General features: G+C 40.7%; 1 protein-coding gene across 9 annotated transcripts in view; it reads right to left on the bottom strand.

Moving 5' to 3' along the window:
• The window catches only part of BICD1 (BICD cargo adaptor 1), a 260,014-nt gene that overhangs the window by 55,533 nt on the left and 180,200 nt on the right, over nt 1-24,281 (bottom strand). For all 9 annotated transcript variants that reach the window (XM_073321652.2, XM_078850128.1, XM_073321711.2 and 6 more), the window contains exons 5-6: nt 12,635-13,729; nt 1,935-2,086 (exon numbers count right to left, since the gene is read on the bottom strand). In XM_073321652.2, coding sequence (XP_073177753.2) covers nt 1,935-2,086; nt 12,635-13,729 — 1,247 coding nt within the window. The remainder of the gene's footprint in view (nt 1-1,934; nt 2,087-12,634; nt 13,730-24,281) is intronic.

Genomic DNA, 24,281 nt, shown 5'->3' with positions numbered 1-24,281 from the left:
GTTCTTAAAACGAACATGTGTTGGGTTATCATCCAAGACTGCTATGAACATGAAATATATGGCAGAATGCAGATAAAACAGAGCAGGGGGCATACAATTCTTCCCCAAGGAGTTCAGTCACAAATTTAATTAACACATTTATTTTTTTTAAATGAGCCTCATGAGCATGAAAGCATGTCCTCTGGAATGGTGGCCAAAGCATGAAGGGGCATACAAATGTTTAGCATATCTGGCACATGCAACGCTGGCTACAAAAGTGCCATGCAAAGGCCTGTTCTCACTTTCTGGTGACATTGTAAATAAGAAAAAGGCAGCATTATCTCCTGTAAATGTAAACAAACTTGTTTGTCTTAGCGATTGGCTGAACAAGAAGCAGGACTGAGTGGACTTGTAGGCTCTAAAGTTTTACATTTGTTTTGTTTTTGAGTGCAGTTATGTAACAAAAAAAACCCCAAACAAACTACATTTGTAAGTTGCACTTCCACAACAAAGTGATTGCACTACAGTACTTGTTTGAGGTGAACTGAAAAATACTATTTCTTTTATTTATCGTTTTTACAGTGCAAATATTTGTAATAAAAATAATATACACTTTGGTTTCAGTTACAATATATATGAAAATGTAGAAAAACATCCAAAATATTTAATAAATTTCAATTGGTATTCTATTGTTTAACAGTGCAATTGAGACTGTGATTAATTTTTTTGAGTTAATCATGAGAGTTAACTGCAATTAATCGACAGTCCTATTTTGTATACATTTAACACCATTATAAATGCTGGAGGCAAAGCGGGATTTGGGGTGGAGACTGACCTTTTGTGACCCCCTATGTAATAACCTTGCGACCCCCTGAGAGGTCTTGACCCCCAGTTTGAGAACTCCTGGATTAGTAAATGATAGGGTGCTACATGAAGCAAGAGCCTGCAATAAATGTGGTGTCAGAATAGAGGGGGAAAATAGGATGATTTAATCCCATAAAGTGCTGAATATATCTCTCTTTCTTTGGTTACTTGGGGGAATTCAGCACAGACTGCTGCAGGTGTTGGATCTTTCGAAAACAATTATTTGCAGGTCACCTTTAAGAAACCAGCTAAAAATGAAAGTTTCCTTTCAGAAAAAAAAAAGAAAAAAAAAAAAAGACAATATGTGATTAATTATGCTCCTGCTGGGAAGAACTGAAATATTCACTGCAGAAGGTGTGTGACATTTTTAAACCTATGAACGAGAAGATAATAAATGAAATACTGCCAGCTGTAGAAAATAATAATTTACAGTGCAATGAGAAATTGCAGTAACCTGATAATCATCAGTGCTGGGTTATAGCAGAGCCATACTGATGGAGAATTATAGATTTTTTTCCCAATGGTAAATAATAAATCAGATGGCAAGGACAAAGATGGAGTTTAGCCATGTGAAGGGTTTTACATGGCAGAATCACTGTGTGCCTTTTCTGAGTGTGAATGAAAGCCGCATAAATCTAATGTTTATTTTCCACTTCAAAAAACAGAGTATAAATCCAAATACAGAATACAAATCCAAATACAGGGCTCTAATATAATTATTTATCACACTTTACCCAAGGCTGTACTGGCATTGCCACTTAAAAGCATTATTTTCAGAGGCATGCAGCTTGGTGCCATTTGGAAGCTTGAAACTTTTGCAGAGTCTGCATTCCAAACTTCATTCTCCTTCATCCAACAAAGCTCTGCTATTGCAGAAAGCTCAAAAGCTTGTCCCTTCCACCAACAGTAAAAGATATTGCCTCACCCACCTTGTCTCTCTCACTGAGGAAAGCAGTTTTTGTATCCACATATTAGCGCATCAAGACCATGAGAAGAAATGCATGTAGGGGAGAATGTTCTCTTACTCACATCATAGGCTTGCCCTTTCAACTATTGAGCAGGAGAGAAGCCTATGAGGCAGTTTCCCTTACCTGGTTGCAAACATCGCTCTCAAGGATGAGAAGGTTGCTGCATCTTCTTTCAAAGCCTTTAATTCATTTCGCAGTTTGGTCATGGTTTCAGTCACCATTGATTTTTCATTCTCATATTTATTCTTCAGATTGGCCAGTGCCACTTCAGCTGTCTGAAAAAGAGAGAGGGATATATGCTTCTGAGAAGGGAATTTGCTAACAGCTAAGAGGCCAGGTTATGATCTCATTTCTGGCTTCCACCTTCGTTCACAAGTTAATGCACCATGAAACCAGTGATATACCTGAGATACGTTGATGATATTTTCATCCTCTGGACAGACGACCTAAACTCCCTCACAGTTTTCCAGCACAACTTCAACAACCACCACACTCTCTCTAGAACATTCCCACACCAGCATCAACCTCCTGGATACCACAACCTTCAACAATGGAACTCTACAGACAACTAAATCCATGGATCACCACACTTACCTTCGTAGATCCAGAAACCACTCCAAATGCACCATGAAATCTGTTAGCTACTGCCAGGCACTTAGATGCCTCAGAATATGCTCTGAAGAGAAAGTCTGGGATACACACTTAAAACAGCCTTCACGAAACAAGGAGACTGCACCGGAGAAGTAGATCACATCATGGAATGGGCCACCTAAATACCTGAGGAGAAACTGCTTCAGTACACCTACAAACCCACACTAGAATCAGGTATCAAACATTTATAATCCATATTTGATGGGGACCACATCCTGAAATTTTTTCTCAACCCCCCTCTTCTGGCCTTAAAACAACTCCACAACCTCAGCAAGTTCATCATCACAAGCAAGCTTCCCACAGACCAGGGGACACATCAACTCAAAGTGGCACCAGATCCTGTCAGACCAATAGATGCAAAACCTGGTGAAATATCTCCACTGGTATGATGATCAATACCCCCACAACACACCTTTGAAGACCATGGGTCCTACTCATACCTATCACAATATGTGGTGTACCGCATCCAGTGCGTCAAATACCCCAACAACAACAAAGTGGGTGAAACCAGACAATCACTATGCTCTCAAATGAATTCACACAGAAAAATAAGACAAGACAAAAACACCACATCACCCGATGGGCAAACACTTTTCACAAACTGATGACTCCATATCTGACCTTTCAGTCCTTGTTCTCAAAGGAAACGTACACTACAACTTCAAAAGACAAGCCTTGGACCTTAAAGTCATAATTGCTGGACAGTAAAAACTATGTACTGAACAGAGAAAGTTGTTTTATGGCTCATTACAACAATTTGTAACACCCTGCTGCCTATTAACCCTCCACTCTCCCACCACTGCAAATATGCCAATTGCCTACTTCACTTTAAATGGTCTCAAGCAACATGTGTGAACCTCTTATGCTTAACCACCTGTCCCACCTTGTATTTTATCTCTGGCATTTTAGTTTCCTTCTCCAGATCTGACAAAGAGCTCTGTGAAGTTCAAAAGCTTATCCCTTCCACCAACAGAGGTTGGACCAATACAAGATATTACCTCACCCACCTTGTCTCTCTCAAGTAAAAAAATGTCAGACTTGAGCTTTAATGCAACACATGCGTTAAAAAAAGTTAAAAAAAAACTATTTTCCTTAGAAAGAGGGAAGCCATGTTGTTGAATGGACATAGTCAACTTAAAAACTATTGGATTCAATAAGCCTGAAATATCAAGACTGTACAAATTAGCAGTTATACTCTGCCATGTCACAAAATTTTATGCCTTCTCATTCTGCAAATTTTACCAACCAACCAGTTGTGTAAATGATAATGTTCACTTAACTGAAAATCTAGGGAAGAAGTTATGAAATTACCCTACTCTATATTCTGCCTATATCTTTCTTTCCCCCCCCTGCTCATTTTCTTTCTTGTTTCCTGCTTGACCTACCTAAATTTCATGTTAACTTTGTCTTGTTATTTGCTTGCTGTTGTTTGTCAGTTTTATTCATTACTTTTTTATTTTACAGAAATAAAAAATTTTAAAATTAAGAAAATTACATTTTTGTATTTTTGCAGTGTTACAAGTCTCAGTTAAAATTACTGCAACTGAAATATATTAAGAAATATTTTTTCTTCTAAATTTTTCCAGTATTTTTACTTTGTGCATCTGAGAGCACTTCAGTTAGTGTGTAGTCAATTGCTGTGTTTCCACTACACTCTGTCAGTTCCCCTTGTTGTTTTTGTGGATCTTTCACACATCAACAGGGGAAAGAATAAATAGGAAAAATGTGATTGTAAAACCACAAAAATTGGTATGGGAACATCAGAGGAGAGGGTAATGGCTGTAAAACCTGAAGGTACTTTTAAGCCATCTTTTTGAAACTCACTAGATTTCAAATTCAGTGTCTCTTAAAAAAGGAACAAAAGAATCCTACACTAAAATAAAATTCTATTCATTTGCTTCTGGGGAAGTAGTTTAGTTATAAATTGTGGTACTAAAATACATTATATCAAAATTGTCTCCAAATTACTGCACACCGTGTCTAACTCTTTTCCTACTTCTGATGACTAGTTTCCATAGAAGACAGACCAAGGTTTAAGAAGCCACTATGAAACTACCTGTCATTTTAAATAGGTCATTTTCCTACACCAAACCTGGGGGTCATCGCATGAAACGGTGAGAAAACACTCCGAGATACAGTCATATGAACACAACTCTCATGACTGTTCATGAACGTACATGAAGAGGCAAAGGTATGCTTTGGTATAGTGTTGTACCACTGTGCACTTTGGTAGGCTACAGCAAAGGTCATCTGTTTCCAGACACTGGCAAAAACATTCAGTCAAAATTTACACATAGAAGAGTATTTAACTGTCATTAATAAAATAGTCAGTCACTCTGCTCTTACCCATCTCAGAAAGAAAAGTGACAGAATAATGAACAAGGGGACAACTTCCTATTTAACAATAATTATTAAAACCTGTGTTATTTGTGATAGGGTTATTCATGTTGTTGAGAGGGAAGGGAAAGGACAGGACGTTCACTATGGAGGCTTCAGCTGAGTTCTATTTTGCACATAAAACAGAAATTCAATCTTTGTTTTGTACATGAACTACAGTGTATCCTCCCTAACTCACAGCATTTACTGAGTATAACATGAATTTTCTAAAAATTTACAAGTGAATCCATTAATTAATTAATTTGAATTAAGACTAATTAAAATTTGATCCTTTAAGAAATATAGCATCTGCATCAGTTTTTTCTTTGTCTCAAATGATTTTAAGAAAGGACTAATGCAGTTGCTTCAACTTTTCAGGCAGTTAAAATTAACTGACATTTGTGTATAGGCCATATTTGAAGAGATCAAGTTGTAATTACACTATTAATGACTGTTCTATCTACTTGTTTGGCGGTAGTGGCTCAGTGGTATGAGGGAGACTGGACACATGTCAAGAGTCCTCATCTGCAGATTACTTAACCCAACAGTCAGTGCTGTTTCAAGATGCCACGGCTGCCTTACGGAGGTATTAGTAGTGACTCCATAGTTAAGGCTGAGTTCTCTTTTGTACTTAAAAGCAGGAATCCAAACTTTGCTTTGTACGAACAATGCTGCGTATCCTCCCCAAATTTACCACACTTCTTGTTTGAGCATAGAATGAAACTTCTAAGAGTTTACAAGTAAAGCTGTTGATTTGTTTAGGAATCAAACGGACATAAAGTAATTTAGTATCTGGTGCTAGACTTCACCCTCACCTCACCCACAATCTCAGTAATGAAATAACACACTTCCCATACACATTAACTTCCCATAGAGTTAACACTCTGAGAAAGTGTGTATTTGAATAATTTATTTTTGGATTGATGTTAATTTTTTCCTATTCTTCATAACTGAAAGTCTCTCCATCAGAAGCTGAAGAATACAGTGTTGTACTGCTGAGAACTCTACAAAGAAAAGCCCTTTTTCAAAATGTCTGCTATCTTCTATGGTTCTCAATAGGACAGGGACTACAACACTCACCAGTTGGTGGCCATTTTGATGAGGGTCTCTCTCTCTCTCTTTCCCTCATTGTTCACAATGGTACTGAGTATCTCTGCCTCCACACAACACAGGGAACTAACCATCTTCCCATAGGGAATCTGGGGCCTTAATCTCATTGAGTACAATGGGAGAAGATTGCCATTTTGAGAGGGACAATATAAACATTCCTCCTGAACCTTAATGTGGATTTCAAGGAAACATCTATCTGGTAAATAATGGCTGTGTTCATTTCCTGTGAGCTGGTACAAGAATATTTTGGAGAGCAGTTAGCTCCCATTCCTGAACTGTCTTCCACTGCCACTCCACATCCTCTAGGACAATGCTTCTCAAGCTATCTGATGTGGGGGACTGGCAATTTTTTCCCCCAATGTGCACGCAGACCGGCAGCTGATGGCTCGCGGACTGGCACCAGTCTGCCGACCACCGCTTTGAGAAGCACTGGATACACACTGTCAGACTTAAAATATAATCTCCTCCTATGTACTCCTCTGCTACAGTTGACGTGATTTCTCAAGCGTCTTTTTCTTTGGTGCCACAGTGCTAACAAATTGTATCACAGATACATGGATATGGCATTCTGTAGGTCCTATCCTGTTTTGACACTGCTGCTAACAGTGCTGTGACATTCCACCCCAAAATGAGTGTGTTTCATAGCTGGTTGAAGCGATCCCTACATTTAGTTTGTATTTCAGTTTAAGTTTGTAAACAGTTTTAGGACCATACAGGGCAAAAAAATGTAAATTATGCAGCATATCTTTGTATTGCCTGTCTCAACTCTTCCCCCCCAGTCTATCGATATTATAGCAGGAATCTTTTTCTGTTCTAAATTCAATCTCTCAAAGGTTGTGGGCTTAAAACTATAGCCCACATGCTAACTTTGCTTTCTTTACTTTTTTTCAGTTTAGATATTTTGAGTTTCAAGACAACTTTACACCTTTCTAAAGTCTTGCCACTTGCTTTATGATAACAGTGTGTGAAGCAAAACAAATGAGCGATAATTGTTACTGAAAAAAATGAAAAACACTAAAACGGTAAGTACTTCATTTTTTACACATAAAAAAGTAAAACAGTGGACCTGCTATTTTAGTTATAGAAAGTACATAGCACTTTGAGGAGTACTGAGTATCATGATCTACATTTGCATTCAAAGTACAAAATCTCCATTTTACTATACCTGCCTAACTCCAGGCTTTTGGCTTAAGGCTCAGGCTTCAGGGGATATTTTAGGTCTTCAAGTAATTTCTGCAATGTCTCAGGACTTGAGGAGGCACCCCAGTTGTTGAAGATAGAGGCATCGTGGCTGCAGCCAGCACATATGTAAAATGGATATTGAATAGACCAGAGGGGAATAGAGAGTCCTACCGTTCACCATATTTGTCTGAAGTAGGGTATTTTATTTATGTATGTATTAATTTTTAATTAATTTAAAGGAAATTCTCAGGCTGTTGAGTTTCCCCATTGTAGGCAGGTTTATTTTATTTTCTACATGTTATCTGAAACCAAAAATCAGAACCATTATTGATGTGAGCCTTATGGTGAGTATGATTACTTTACTATTGCTTTAGATTTTAAAGATTCTATGTTTTGCGCCCAAACTACTGGTGATACAGCAAGTGACGTGCTGAATAAGTGTATGCATAAAATAAAAAGGAGAAAGTGAACGAACAAAAGGTATGCTCATCATCCCCTTGATCAAATTGCTTGATCCCATTTTCACCACCCTTTTTCTGGTTTTTTAACTGGATATTTTAGGTTGCAAGGGAGACACTGTCCTCCTCTAAGTTAGTATATTTTTAGTACAATGGGACTCTAATCCTGTTTGGCACGTTGGAGGGCTACTGTAATATGAGCAAAGAGGACTGTAGGTTCCTTGATTGTTTTCCTTCAGTCAGATAAGCACAATTCAAGTTAAGAGGCAGTACTGTACATTTTTTTTCAAGAAGCTACGGGTTAGAATGCCAACTTAGCAGAAAATGTTAGTGAAACACTGCATTTTACTGTTTCTTTTAGCAACACGATGCAGTTTTCTTTTTCAGAAAGAAGTTACAGTGCTACTTGGTGGCCACTAGATAGCACCCATGTTTCCTAGGTTTACTGTGTCATGTCATTACCTAAGCAATACCCAAAACCATAATCCTGCATTTTGTTTCTAAGGAGCCTTTCCTTGAGTTGAATGATGGTAAGAAGAGAGTAATATGCTCTTCTTAAATAGGTATGTTTCCATAAAAACACACTAACTTTTTGGCATTAATTTAATGCTTCTCTTTTTTAGTATTATGCCCACTGTTCCTGAACAGAAGATGTTATCAAAAAGGCAAAATTATTCATTGCTGTGACTGTTTACTTGTAAACTTGCATACTAGTATTGCAGATCCCATGAAGCATACTGTATTTCGAAACTTTAACAAGCTGTAAGTCATTTACCCCTTTTGTACTTGTCATTGTGTTTCTTTACGAAAAATCAAACAAACATTAATCACAATAAAATAATAATAATAACCACTACCAACAGGCATTTTTAAAAACAGTGATGCCATTTCTAAAAAGGATTTTAGACATTATTTAGAATAATTATTTAGAATACCAAGGGCAATGTAGCAAGAATCAAAGAGGCCAGGGATGTGATGGGTCTTGACTGCTTTCTTGGGCATAAAGGGTGAGAATATGTGCTGACCTTTCTAAAAGCACAGCACAGTATTTGCAACCCAGAAGGAGGTGGGCCTATGGTGCTTTGTGCCATCTTTGTCTCCTCCCAATCCGAGGCAGCTCTGTGGCCCCTGGCATAACATAGACAGTCCTAGGAGACTGTCTGAGGGTGCGTCTTGAGTGTCACCCCTAGCTTGATTCCCATCCACCCACAAAAATCTCTAGCTTGAGTTAACTGGTACTTTAAGCTCGAGCTAGGAGATAGCTGGCCCGTTAGTGGGGTGGGTTGAAGCTTGAGCTAATAATGTAGTGGAGATGCAACAGCTCGAGTTATAACTCATCATCAGCTAATCAAATGACTCCATGTAACTCCACTGTTGCCTTGCAGTGTGGTTGTTCTGTGCTACACTAGCTCCAGTGCAGTAAAGGGAACGTATTAACTTGAGCTGTTTTACTTAAGACAGGTCCTAAGTTACCACAGCCTTCCCAGGCTGCCATATGGGCTGCAGGGCTGCTTGGAATCTTCTTAGCTCTGAGTACTGCAGCCCCAGCAGCCCCCAACCGCCCCCCAGATACTCTGAGTGCAGCCTTAGGGCTCTCTTCTGAGGTTCTGTGCTGGGGAATCCTCCCCTGGCTGGGTCTGGGGCTTTCATAGCCCCTGCACTCTGCCCTTTTACCTAGGTCAAAGGGCCTAGAACAAGGGTGTATCTCAGTTACATCACATCTACAATCAACAATATACCTGTATTAGGATGGGTTTACTCGTGCTCAGATACTATAGTGATAAAGGCCTCATAAGGACCTAGATTAATAGTTAGATTATTGTTGGTGAAGTATGACATGGAAATAAATCTGATTGGCTTTCAAATATTGGGATGGGTTTGCAAAGTTAGCAATTAAGAGACATCTTTTTATTTGCAAACTGACCACATTCAACTGGAGTCATTGAGAAACAGACACAGAATCCCACCATGCTTTTTCACACAATAACTTTTCAGGGCACAGTTGCAATACCTTCATTTCATATACATAAGATTCACCAGTACTCTTTCTCTAGTTAAGTGTGTATGTTAATATATCCTTCTAAAAAACTTGATATGGAATAAAATTCACAATACATCCAAGTTAACTTTGCTGTTGGAATCTTTAGGGTTGTATTTCCTGACCTCTGGGTGATTTTATATTTTCAGCCTATCATTTATATTATGGTAGTGACCTAATGCCCTAATCAGGATTGGGACCGATTGTCCTGTTCTCTAAACTAACACAGATGATGGAAAAGCCCTCAAGAGTTTACAATCTATGGCCCTGATCCTGCAAACACATAAACACATGCTTGAGGACAAGTAGTTCTATGGAAGTCAATGGAACTATTCACCTGCATAAAGTTAAGCACATTGTAGGCCTGGGACTTAATTTACCCCCATACTAACCTAGCCTTGACCAACCTCATGTAGGCCTGGGGGACGCAGCTCACCCCCATACTAAACTAGCTTGGATTAGCCTTGGGTAAAACTCAGGGATTTCACCACTAAAATTAAGAAAAAATGCTCTCCTGCTGCTAAGGCACCCCCACCTCAGGAATGCCCCTAACAATAGTTCTAACACCAAGGTTGTAAAGTAGAGACACCCAGGCGCTGGGAAGTTTAGGGAGGATACAGAAAACCCCCCACAAATGGTGAAATAGATAAGATAAGCTCTGACCAGCAAATTTATGCTGACCATCTGCACAAACAAAGAAGGTCATAAATAAGGTACAATTTGGGCATGAAAGATAAAATGTAAAGAGCAGGGAGGAGCAAACATAGGTGCCAGTGCATGATTGGTTAAATGTTATTACCTAGGGGTGTTGAATAATGTAATAGATTTAGTAAATTTGAAGGAGGGAGCTAGTTTTACCTATATAAAGTAAATGAAAAACAATGCTCTTTGGGAACCATCGCTGGCCTGCAGTTCAATGGGAATAGGTATTGTTTCATATTCTCTGTGTATATATAAAGCCTGCTGCAGTTTCCACGATATGCATCTGAAGAAGTGAGCTGTAGCTCACGAAAGCTTATGCTCTAATAAATTGGTTAGTCTCTAAGGTGCCACAAGTCCTCCTTTTCTTTTTGCGAATACAGACTAACACGGCTGTTACTCTGAAAACTGCTAGAACTGACGCCCTTGCACAACTGTGACGGGCAGAGGTAGCACCGGCATCCCCAGATGAGTGGATCCTGACTGCCATCGGGTGAAGTTTGTCTGTCTATTGGGAGTGGTGAGCGTAATAGCTTTGTTTGGCAGATGTATTTTGTATGTATTGCTAATAAATTGATGTTTAGAGCACTGCTGTGTAAGGCTCTTTCACTGGGAAAAAGTTACACAGACTTGTATAGCCCAGAACCCTGTGGGAAAGGGCGGGTACTTAAATTGAACAGGTTTACCCTGAGCTCCATGGGTAAGGGTATATGCTTCACAGCCCGAGCCCTCAGTAGGGAAAGGGTGGGGGTACTGAAATTAACCAGGTCACGCCTTGAGCCCTCAGCAGGGTATAGGCGGGATGCCCTAGATTTTTGCGGATAACAACGTGCATAATTGTTTGCAAGACTGGCGCCTAAAAAGATACTAAAGCCTAAAGATGCAAAAGCAGACAAAGGGTTGGAGATAGGGGTATAACACAACTAAATGAACATGGTGATGACAGAGAGTGCGCAAGTGCAGGGATTTTTTTGCATTTCACATACAATGGGCCTTATTCTAGTCTTACTATACAATATCAAGAACAGACCTTGTCAAAAAATGAAAAGAAAATTTGAGACAAATTTTAAAATCTTTATTTCATTTTTGAAAATTTTTTAATCTCTATAATTTTCAAAATAAAAATAAAAAAATGTGGGATGTTTTTGATCAGTTTTGCCCCAAAGTGATATATTTTTTTTAAAATTTTCAATATTTCTTATTTTAAAAATGACAAACAAAAATTTCAATGGCAATAAAATGGCATTTCTGGAAAACGAATATTTGAAAAATTCCAACCCGTTCAATATCAGGAGTAACTGCATTTAAGTCAATAGAGTTTTACTGATGTAAAACCAGTATAGAAAAGAAAACCAGGACCATTATATCTGGCCAGGAGACTGCAGTGACAAACTAGTATCCAAATTGGATGAGAGATTTGCGTACCCAAGAGAGCTGTGTGATCCACTCATTTGTATTAAATGATCAGACATTGTTCAATAATCAGATGGGTCTACAATTTTGTTGATCATTTTGCTTTGCAGAAATAAATGTTTCCCCCTGCCTAGAGTGCATGGATTATTGCTGCCATTTAACTACTGTTGACTATAAAGGGATCAGTCACTGAATTTGTTTAGCGGAGAGCGCCCACCGTTGATAGGATAGCACGAAGGCATTGTAGTCTAGTGGGTACAGCTAGGGAATGAGAGACAGGAGGCCTGGATTCTAATCCTGACCCACCTCATGTCTTTGGTGGAATCACTTAGCCTTTCTGTGCCTCAGTATTCCCACCTGTAAAATGGGGTACAGACACCCACCTTTGTAAAGTGTTTTGAGATAGTCAGCTGTGTAAATGCAACGTAAATTTTTATTCCCGAGCTCCCTGGAGTTGCGTACGGCCTTGAGGCTACAGCACATCACGTTACCATTTGGAAGACCCAGGTTTGGTTGTGGCCCTCAAAACCTGGTTTCTTCTCAAACCAGGAGACCCACTAGGGAGCCACATTAGTGCTCGGCTCTTGCTGTGCCTTTCTTACTGCCCTTCTCCTTCTCCTGTAGGCTGATCCATGTAAGGACATTGAGGTCTCAAACTCTACAGCAAGTCACTCACTCTGCCCATCCTTTAGGTCAAGGTTGGGTGCTGCAAAAAGACTATGCAGAAAGATTGCAGGGAGTTAAGAAAAACAAGAAAAACCTCAGCCTCATTGTGACTGACTGGAAAGATGGACAGCTGATTGTTCAAACATCTACCACAATACCTGTTGAAAGGCCCATAAATCAGCTATGAAAATACTGATCACCACAAACTGACAGCATTGTTACTCACTTACCTGTTTGTTGGCTTTCAACACTGCCCTCAAGGTTGCTATCTGCTCCCGTTTTGTACTCAGCAGGGACTTCAGTTTCAGTATCTCTTCCATTAAGGCCTCCTTGTCCTTATCAATCATGGGCACCAGCTCACGTGCTGCCGCACGCTGGCGTGACAGCTGCAGTGACCGATCTACAGCCTTCTGCAAGTGCTTGATTTGGTCCCGTATTATGGCATTTAGGTTGTAGATATTCATTGGCTCTTTGCGTATGTCACTGCTGTCAGAGACGGGAGAGGAAGGAGGGGCCGTGATGACAGGAGAAATCGTAGGTGTCTTGGTTGGACTTTGTTCTTTGCCAGCCTCTGTGCTCTCTTTCGAAACATGCTCAGTTGGGGTCCTGGCTTCTACTGGGGATGCCGTTCCTCTTCTGGTGAGCCGTGGAGACAGGAGCCCCCTAGGATCATCAGGTCCCTTCAGGCTCCCGCTACGGGTGACTCTACTTTGCCTGTAATAGTCCAACATGACCCTATTGGGAGTTTCATTATTACACAAACATACATGGTGATAGAGCTGAGCCAGCTCCTCACTAAATGTCACCAACTCATCCTGGGCTGTGTTGAGGGTATTATGGTTTTCATTTGCTACGCTCGTCATCCTTTGCAACTCTTTTTCCATTTGAACCATTTTCTCGTAACTTTCCTTCGTTGATTTTTCCAGGTTCGTCACCTGCTCATCATACCTCTGGATCCTGGTCTCATACTTTGCCTTTTCTTCAGTGTAGTTTTCTACACATTTATTGTATTTCTCCTTTAAGGCCTTTATCTCAGCTTTAAGGTCAATCACTTCTGTCACTGCCACTTTGTATTTACATTCTAGGATCTCTAGGCCGTTGATGTCTACTTCATAGTCATGTGTTTCCTCGCCAGAGTCTCGGCCCTTCTCACAGTCCAGCTCTACTTTCAGCTCCTTGTTGCTCTGCAGTCCCCTCATGGCGTTGACGTGCTCTGTGAGCCTGTGGACTCGCTCGTGTTGTTCAGTTAGGGCTCCCTTTGTGTGTTCTAGCTGCGTCTGGGACTCCTGAAGGTTGGCCAGGAGAATAGCTTTTTCTCTCTCCACCTGGAATGATATAATAAAGAATATTAACATTTGACAAGGGAATTAAACTAAGAAACCTAGACCCACAGGCCGTGAAGCCTATGCCATGGCCTGACTTTTTGGCTAGGCCAAACCTGAGTGGTGCTGTGACTGTGTGCCAGGTCACAATGCCACTCGCTCAAATTTGTCCTGGCCTCCTCTCTGTCATGCCGGAGGGGCTTCTGGGACAAACTTGAAAGGCACTGCAACCCAGGTTGCAATGCCATTTGCTCAAATTTGTAGGGGATGGGTGGATGGGAGGGTCAGGTTGATGGTGGGTGCCAGAGAGGAGAAGAGAAAGGTCAGGCAGGGATCTATGTGCCCCCCACACACACTTTAAATGGTGCTCTGCAGCCCCAGTATAGGCCAGTTCTCAATCTTCATGTGCTTGTGCGCTTGTCACCAAACATTGCCAATAGCATTTTTACCCCCAACTATGTAACCTAGTTGAGGTTTCAAAGCACTTGAGGAAATTTAGACACACCAGCCATTCATTTTAAAATTAAATTGTAGGTGTACATATAAATCTCCTAGAGTGTCTGAAAATCTCAACTCCCACTCCCATTTGCAGTAGCGTAATGACACGTGGGAATTATTTCTTATTAGTGCTTACTTCATCAACGGTTACCCACTTCCCAAGCAATTCTGCTTAGCCATCTAAATTGACAGTGACTGGTTTCTCATTAAATATCAGATTTATCCCAAAATATGTTCTCTGAATTTTAAACAGCCACCATATATTATTCAGCCTACGTCATGATATAATTCATCATAATGATACATATACATTTCTCCCCTAAGCGTATGCATTAATTTAGGAGTTTCTGTGAAAAACTCTGCCATTCTTTCACCATCATTATTTATTTATTTGGATTTTTACCAACAATTATAAAAAGCACCCTATCAGTGCTCCTGGGCATCTTTGACAATCTTTAAAAAATACATTAAACAGATGCATAAATTCCTCCAGCTCAAATGAAGTAATGCAGCAATGACATAAATAGAAACAGAAATTACAGCACACACAATCTCCAGACGTCCATTCCACCACTATGTACCCCCACCCGGCACTCATCTCCTCAAAGACAAGGGAGAAAATGTGGTCCGTGCAGCACACTCTGGGGACTAACAAACTGGCTCTGTTACAAACCTGGAGGTAGACACAGATGGTGTCAATCAAAAGCCAGCAATCTGCACGTGTGCTATAAAGTTTTGGGACTACATCTTCTCCTGTCTGGGAGAAGGAAAGCAGGTATTGAGCTGCCATTGCCTCTGAGCTATATTAATTCTGTCTTAGGTTTCCACAGAGAAATCTGGAGGTAAAAAAGGAGATGGTGCCATGGAGAATGGCCATTCCCCCAGTGGTTTTAATACAGAACATCTCAAAGCAAGGGAACCAGGTTAATTGTTAGTAGTTTGGTCTGTTCAGCTACAGACTGTCATACATAAAAAAACCCCAGAAAATTTAAAGTTTCCCCATGTGTCTTTGTCCAGATCAGAACTGGTGATGCAATGGAAGGTAAAAGACTGTGGGTCTACCCCTGCTCCCCATGGTTTCAATGGGTGTTTTGACAGTAATTTCAATAAACGCAGGATTAAAGTGTGGGTTGTGAGCAGGTATTTTATTGAGAATGACTCAGTGTGCTCTTTAGTAGCCACTGTTGCATCTTCCCAGCTCTGTTTATATATTTGGAGAAAAATGCCATTTCCATCTTCGTTTTATGGGGAACAGAATGACTAATTCAGAGAAATCAGAGCTGCCTGTTTCTAAAAGCCTTTTAAAAAGCATTTCCCCCCATAGATATCTCCCCAGCCAACATTTGGGAGAGTCAAATGAGTCTCTGCAAAACTTATATGGGGAAAAAAAAGAATATTAATACCATTAATGTTCATTCAGTATTCTAAAATGCAGTTCAGACTCCTATTATCCTATAGCTAGGAATTCTGCATTTCCCAATTTAAAGGGCTAAGTGCATGATAGATGGTTAATATGGCTGCTTTTAAAACCTGGCCTCTATTTTTGCGCCTGTAGTCAGCAGCGGACACAAAATTGTAGGTGGAAAAATAGAAGCCATTTTAAAGCCTCTTTAAAAATCTGGCCTTAATTCTTGTGTGTGCAGGTGGATGAGAGAAGATGGCTCTTCCTTTAACCCACTTAAGCAGAAAAATTGGGGCCAAACTGTATTACTGTTTTTCCTCATATCTGTGTTACAACACAAATAGTACATCCACCTCCTCAGACATACAGAGCTGCATTTCTGTAAGCATTTAGTCCCCACTGGAATCTAAGGCTACTGAAGAGGTTAGTCTAATTCCATGGCTGTAGCAGAGCCTTCTTCAGTCCAGTCTTGGGCTCTGCCACTGTTTCAGTTTCCCCTATTAATCAGACTTCATGCAGTGAGTGTTTTCGCTTTAGCCCTCCCTTTTTTGACTGTCTGGTTTATTAAAAAAAAACCAACAGTTTACAATAACACAGATCTTCCAATTAGCCTTGCTAGCTGGCTCACACCCTTGGTTCAGGGTTCCTAGTCCAATGCCTGCTGAGACTTTCTTTCTATCAGCATGGGTGGTGGGTGGAGCCCCCTGTCAGGGAAGCTAGCCCCCAGCTCCGCCCCTTCCACCCCCACCAGAGCAGCCCCAAACTGGCCGTAGCCCTGAACCCGGCCTGGAGGTGACCCGAGCTCCCCCACAATTGCCCAGAGGAGCCCCAGGCCAGCCACAGTTGGGCCTCCCCTCCCCAGACCCTAAGCCCCCTGGGGAAAAGCAGCTCTTCCCGGAGATGCTTTTGATATGCCCCATGAAGGTTCCAGGGTGGCCGAGGAGGCAGTATTTGCTACTCAGCTTCCTGGGTTCATCAGTAATCTCTCTGGAGTCCAGGGAGATTACTGATAAACCCAGGAAGCTGAATAGCACCTGTGAATCACCACCTCCTCAGCCACCCCGGAAACCTGCATGGGGCATAATAAAGCAAAACCTTCACCCGCCAAACCCCGCAACCAGGGGTCTGGTGGCCATGGCAGTGCCTATTATACCTGCTGCCCAGGCCTAGCAGGCTTTTGCTCCCTGCAAGTCTCTCTCCTCAGCCTAGTTTTCACTGACCCTCCACTCTTTAATGGAACACTGGTGTAGCCCAGTGAGCTAGCTTACCTCTATTATATTCTCTGCTTTGCATTATATTCTGCTTTATTATATTCAGCAGTAATGCAAGGAACCTACAGGCTTGTATCCTGTAAGACACTGGCTTCAGGAGTTAGCATGAGGCTTGAGGCCTATGCACTTTAGCACAAATAAATTTATGTAACCCATACATTTTGGGGAACTGGAAGCAGAATGTAAGGGGGAATTTTGTCCATAATGACATCAGCCAACCATAGCAACATGAACTAACACCAGCTTCTGGAATGTTTTGGACGGAACATCCAACCGCAAGACTGCCATGGCAACGAACTGATGTATATTATAATGGGGTGAAATCATAAATATATTAAGCTATAGAAAAAGGATACCTTAACATTGGTAAGGGAAGGAAATACAAATAAGGAAGAGGGAAGAAACCCCTACTGAATATGCATTAGACATGGTAACATCAGCAGAACATATTATAAAAGTGGCATTCCAGGGCAGTAGGAGGGAGAGAGATGTAGCCCTTGGGAAGGACCAGAATGATGGCCACCGGTGAAGATGAGGAAGGTGACGGTGATGAGGAAGATAATAGCTAACATTTCAGCTTCTTCTGCAAGGGATGGTGTAAGTATGTACTTTTGTATTATCTCTGTCTACTTTACTGAGTTAGAGTGTGTGTGACTTTGCTAAATGTATTCATAAATTATTTGTAAATATAGAAGAGTTACTGTAGTGTGAGTGTTGCAGCTGTGCACATCGGGGTTCCCAACTATATAATAATTTTAATACTGGGCCTAATCTTGGGACAAGAACCTGTCTACCGTGAAAGTGATAACTGGGAATTTTTATTCCTAATCTATAGATCAGGCTATACAGATTTCCCAGGTCTGCTCTCCCTGGAATCTCTCTCCTGGCTGAATTGTCTCCTAGCAGGCCTGGTTCTTAGTTGCATGGTCCCCACCACAAGACCTGTACTACTCATTCCATTCATCTGGCCAGGTAGGCTACACCTGGCAGAGATGAGGCTGAGTATCAACCATCTTAAAGTGCCAGCTCTTCCTGTGACAACAACAGCAATATACTGAAAAGATATATGGATATTGTCACAAGAAGTGCTGGCCCTTAAAGGTAAGTGGTGCCACAGCATGAACATTCGGAGAAGTCCTCGAATTTGGCAGCTAACAGTGGATTCTACTAATAGAGAAATAAAGATGGCTGCATGGGGCTCATTGTCAAATAATGTTTTACCATTTGTTACAGGAAGTTAACCGTACAGAGCCACTGTATTCCAATGTCCATGACTGCTTAAACTAGTTAGAAAGAATTGACTTTTACTACGTTATTGTTCAATGCAGACATCTACTATGGAGAAGGACATTAACGGGAATGTTTATGATATCTTTAACAAACACAAACCAGGTCTGGAAAAATTGCTTCTCTTGCAAAATTTCAGACTGGCAAAAGAAATAGAGAGCCTGCATGGAAAGGATTATCTGTTTGCAGATACAAAGAACATAGTGTTAGAAGTAGTGTATCTGGAACCCATATGCTAACTGGAATACTAGGTGAGACATTTAAAGACATTATGGAATCAATATCAATGTATTCTAATAAGCAGTACAATACTAGGCGACACTAGGATGTTAGCGTGTGTTTCAGTGACTAATATATGCTTCTGTCTTAAAAACAAAGCAAGAGCAAACTCCTGAATAATAATGACTTTCTGCTGTTCCTAAGTATTTCACTTTCTATAATCTGCTGTATTTTTATTTCCACCCACAGCAATCTTCTAGAAACATGATGTTATATTTCAGTGTCATCTGGGTTTTTTAGACAACTAAATTAGTAGTTTCACAAACTCTCTTTATCATTATCTAAAACAAACTAAAATATCACCCAAATGAGCTGTACGTGTTTCATGCAGCATAGTTCTCTGCAGTGATTTCAGTTTTGGGGTATTTTCCCCCAATGTGTGTCAGCAGTTTGCTTTGACCTATGGGAACCACATATATCATTATTATTTAGTTTGTTAACAAGAGAAGTTAGCAATGAACTGATGGTGGGAACCATGAAGAACTTGTGAACAGGAAATTTCCATTATGGAACCTGATGTCTAGTCTAATTTTCTTGGTTCTCTGGACGGAAAAGCACTGGAAGAGCTAAGGAAACTGAAGGAGGAGGTCAGAGAGGGAGAACACTGAACATTGTTCAGCAGCCACAGCATTGGATGATGAAGAGTCAACAGGTCTGAAGAAAGATTTGTCTAATCCTCTCCACTCAGAAGAAAGGTGGCTATGAGGTGGGGCCTCAAGAATAAGGAGAATAAAGTGGTGGAAGGAATCACAGGGGTTCTGAAAAGGACGTGGATAATTCCTCCCTCCCAAAACAGAGAAGACATCTTTGCCATTAATAACCATTGGAATTTTGATTGAGGCATGGACCTTTGCTGGGAATTGGTGGGTCATGTTACTCACCTTGTTTAGACAGTGGGTCTTGTCTGCACTACTGAAATACAAGCCGTGACAGTAAGGTCTCCTCGGCACCAGCCAGGAGCTGGCCTGTCAAGAGGCGTGAAGGAGTTCAGCCCCAGAGCTGCAGGAGGAATTGTACCCACCTTAACTAATATTTTGATGCATGTGCAACAATAGGCCTATGGTTTAATAGGGCAAATAAATTGCTGTTGTGTACAGAAATTTCAAATAGCTAAAATACACACCATTCGGTGGAAGTGCTCATACTAACCTTTGATACATGCCTTTATGAACAGAACACTACAAAGACACTGCTGAAGATAGCAAATCTTGTTTTGCTGAAGCATTACCAGCATGAACATAATTGAATTCCCATGTCCAACATCAAGAAACTTCCTGGAGGAATTCCTCACATTTAATTTGTGAGACCATAGGTGAGCTCATGTGGCTCCAAATAGAAAGGACAGTTTACATAAAAAAGTAAAAAAAAACAAAACCCAGCACACACCAGCATTCTACGGTAAACCTTTAAGTATCTATAGCTGTTGTCCCCAAACTTTTCAGGGTCGCACCCCTCCTTATCCCTGTCTGCACCCCCTCAGAGCCAGGCTGCAGCTCCTGGAAGGGGGGATTCAGACAAGTGTAAGGGGGCCAAAGCTGGAGCCAGGAGCAAAGCGTTGGCCGGGCTGTGGTCGGGAGTTAAGGCCAGAGGGCAGGGCTGGGATCCGAGCAGGGCTGGGTGGTACTCCCTCCCCACCCCTCATGGGGGCTGGCCCAGCCCTGCCATGCTGATCTATAGAAATCATGTCAGTTTTCTCGCTGCGTCTATTTTTTTAAAAAATTCTTAACATGCTTAGGATGCCTAGTAAGGGCAGTTGCTGTCTGTATCACACACAGTATCAAGTTGCTATGGCCAGGCATATCTACTGTGGATTCATCTACAAAACCTGCCCGTGTATGTATACTGTATGGAATACACTTATTAAAATGTGAAGAATAATATTATCTTATTATTATATTATATTAATATTATATTATAATATTGTCATTGCCAGTAGACTGACAACGTTACTGAGAATAGTTACCAACTGAATACTGTTAACACGTTTATACAATTAGTTTTGTGAGGAAAAGCATACACAAAGTTCGAGGTACCATATCATCACTGCTTTCTTATGTCGTAACCAATATTTGGTAATGAAATAGGTAAAACAATAAGTACTCCAGCAAAATGTCACTTAACATGTGGGGCACTTTTTTCCCCAGTGAACAAATAAAGTGAGGTTCATTATATTCTCAATTTTACTTCTGTGCATCTCTCACCTTTTTTCAAGATATTTTCACTTTTTTTCACCCTTTAGTAGAGAGAGATATAATGATGGTCCTAATCCTGGAAGGTGCCCAGAACACCGAGTTGGCACTGAGCTGACATGCTGTGCACCTCCAAAGGAATTGCTTAACAGCTTGCATGGTTGGACCTTTAGGCTGTGTGGCTTTGTATTATTTCTTTCTGGGGTGATGATAACAGAGATGTTGGCAGCTTCTTCTGGGTCTTTTTTTTCTTTTCTTTTCTTTTTTTTTTTTTTTTCCCCTTTTTAAGTATATATACACTGGATCCCTTCCCAGTTTTGATAATGCCTCAGATAAGGCATGGAGGAATGGAAAACAAACTGCTGGTATTATACTTGCCAGTGGTACCCTATACAGGATGCATCAGCAGGGGATGCTAATGTGGAATACAACATTGTGTTATGTCTCAAACACCACAAGCTCTTCGGGTATGTATTCTTCAAGAGAAACTCTTCTCCCCTTTTGTTCTTTCTTGATGGAATGCCAAATCTTTTTCCAACTTAAGTTAATGGCAAAAACTCCAATTGACTGTAACAGAAACAGAACTGAGTCTACATACACTAAGGACTAATTCAGATACCCTTACTCACGCTGAATAGCACCTTAGTCCATAGATAGTCTCACTGAAGTAAATGAGAGTAAGGTGCTACTGAACCAATGTAATGGTATCAGAATGTGGCCCTAATTTATTCAGCAAGAAGAACTGGATCCTACTACAGAAAGTGGTCTGGAAAAAGTGAGAGTCATAGAATCACAGAAATGTAGGGCTAGAAGGGACCTCTAGAGGTCATCAAGTCCCACCCCCTGTGCTGAGGCAGGACCAAGTAAACCTAAATCATCATCTGACAGGTGTTTGTCCCACCTGTTCTTAAAAACCTCCAACAACTGGGATTCCACAACCTCCCTTGGAAGCCTATTCCAGTGCTTAACTACTCTTCTAGTTAGAAAGTTTTTACTAATATCTAACTATAAACGAGTTGGCTGCCCCTATGTGCCCTCTTGTGGCCTTGTGCCTCTGCCCTGCCTTGCCCTTTATTCTCCCTTTTCCAGGCCCTTTTACAGACACTCCACACTTGCTCATCCAATCACCACCCTTATTGGGGCCTGGGTTTATTCAGACAAAACTCAGTCCCAAAAATCTGGGGCACGGCTCTTACCTCAGAGCCTGGGCGACCAAAAGGGTTCCTTCTTAGAGTTCTTTGTTAATGAGTTCTTACGGGGTAACCTGCCCTGGGGTTCAGCTTGCAACAGTCCTGCACAGAGCTGACTCCCCTGTAAACTTCCCAGAGTCAGCCCTCTCAAACAGCTGTCAGCTCTCTAATAAGGAACCAGCTGCTTGAGGTTCTCTCCCCCCTGCACCAGGTGTCTCTTGTTAGCTCATAACAAGCCTGCTCCACACTGTGAATGCAGCTCCCTCACTCCCTCTGCTAATACACTAACCTAAATCCCTTGCTGCAGATTAAGCCCATTACTTCTTTTCCTACTTTAAAGGACATGGAGAACAATTATCACTGTCCTCTTTATAAGAGCTCTTAACATATGTGAAAACTGTTACCAGGGTCCCTCCCTAGTCTTCTTTTCTCAAGACTAAACATGCCCATTTTTCTGAACCTTTCATCATAGGTCAAGTTTTCTAAACCTTTTATCATATTTTTGCTTTCCTCTGGACTCTCTCCAATTTATCCACATCTTTCCTAAAGTGTGGTGCCAAGAACTGGACACAGGACTCCAGCTACTCCCCAGTGCCGAGTAGAGCGGGCCAATTATCTCCCGTGTCTTACATACTACATTCCTGTTAATATACCCCAGAATGACATTAGCCTTTTTTTTTTTTTTTTTGGCAGCTGCACCACAGTTGATTTATATTCAATTTGTGATCCACTATAACTCCCGGATCCTTTTTAGCAGTTTTACCACATAGCCAGTTATTCTGCATTTTATAGCTGTGCATTTGATTTTTCCTTCCTAAGTGAAGTACTTTTCATTTCTCTTTATTGAATTTCATCTCGTTGATTTCCAACCAACTTCCAATGTGTCAACGTGGTTTGAATTCTAATCCTGTCATCCAAAATGCTTGCAAACCTTTCCAGCTTGATGTCATCTGCAAATTTTATAAGCACTCTCTGCTCCACTATCCAAGTCATTAATGAAAATATTGAATAGTACCGGAACAAGGACTGACCCTTGCAGGACCCCACTAGATATACTCTCCCAGTCTGTCAATGAACCACTGATAACTACTCTGTAAGTATAGTTTTTCAACAAGTTTTGCACACACCTTTCATCTAGACCACATTTCCCTAGTTTACTTATGAGAATGTCACATGGGACCGTGTCAATAGCCTTATTAAAATCAAGTTATATCGCATCTACTGCTTCCCCTTATCCACTAGGCCAGTAACCCTGTCAAAGAAGGAAATTAGGTTGGTTTGTCAAGATTTGTTCTTGACAAATCCATGCTGGCTATTTCTTATAACCCTATTGTCCTCCAGAGGCTTACAAACTGATTGTTTAATAATTTGTTCCAGTATCTTTCCAGGTATCAAAGTTAGGCTGACTGGTCTACGAATCCCTACAAATCTCTTTGTTCCCCTTTTTAAAGATAGGTTATATTAACTCTTTGACACTGGTAAACCAGCTCAGGATAAAATTAACAGACCAATTCACCTGAGTGTGATCTTACAGGCATGTCAGGAGGCATTGCAAGATAATCAGGCTAATTCACTGTGTTTAAGTAACAAAGGAATGTTAAAGCTTATGCCCAAATAAACGTGTTAGTCTCTAAGGTGCCACAAGGACTCATTGTTGTTTTTGCTGTTACAGACTAACATGGCTACCCCTCTGAAACCAAATATAAGAGGTTCACTTGTGTTGATAAGAATGGAGTAGATACTAAATTGTATTTGTCTGTATTTACCCACATCCGTCTGTATTTACCCACATCCTCTTAGAAGGTACCAGTGTAATCAAATTAACTTTTCATGTTTTGCATTTGCCTTTACATTATGAACGCAACTATACTCAGTTATTAGATCAAAAAGCGCATATGTAGCATTTAGATGGAAAACTACTTGATAAAGACTTGGTGGCTATCACATTGTGTTTACAAGACCAAAACCTTAGGGCTGAAGCATTCAATCTTCAAAACAAGGCCATTAGGACTTGTCACGGACTCAAATATCTATTCTTCCTCACACTAGATGGCAGGACTGTCTTTCTAGGAAGACACCTATCAACCTGTTCATGTCAGAGAGCTATAAATATAGATTTATGGACTGATCCAACAGCTCTAATCTTTCTGGATGCTATCAGGGGGCTATTCCAGATGCAAGACAGATCTCCCCAAATCTGCTTTGGTAAAACCCTGAGGAACTTATGAAAGGACACTAAGAGACTTATGGAGAATTAGCAGGCATTACACCTCTGCTAATAACTGGTCTCACAGATTCTGAACCAACTGTAATGTTTCTTATCTGCTTAGACCTTTTAATAACTCTTATTTCTTTTCCTGAATTAATAAATCTTTAGTTTAGTTTTCTAAGGATTGGCTTCCAGTGCTGTTTTTGGTGAGACCTTGATGTATCCAGTGA

Source organism: Lepidochelys kempii, chromosome 1 (assembly GCF_965140285.1).
Source record: "Lepidochelys kempii isolate rLepKem1 chromosome 1, rLepKem1.hap1, whole genome shotgun sequence".
In the NCBI taxonomy this organism is placed as follows: domain Eukaryota; kingdom Metazoa; phylum Chordata; order Testudines; family Cheloniidae; genus Lepidochelys; species Lepidochelys kempii.
The sequence above is the reverse complement of the archived record's forward strand: the minus strand, read 5'-3'. Positions and strand labels throughout refer to the sequence as shown.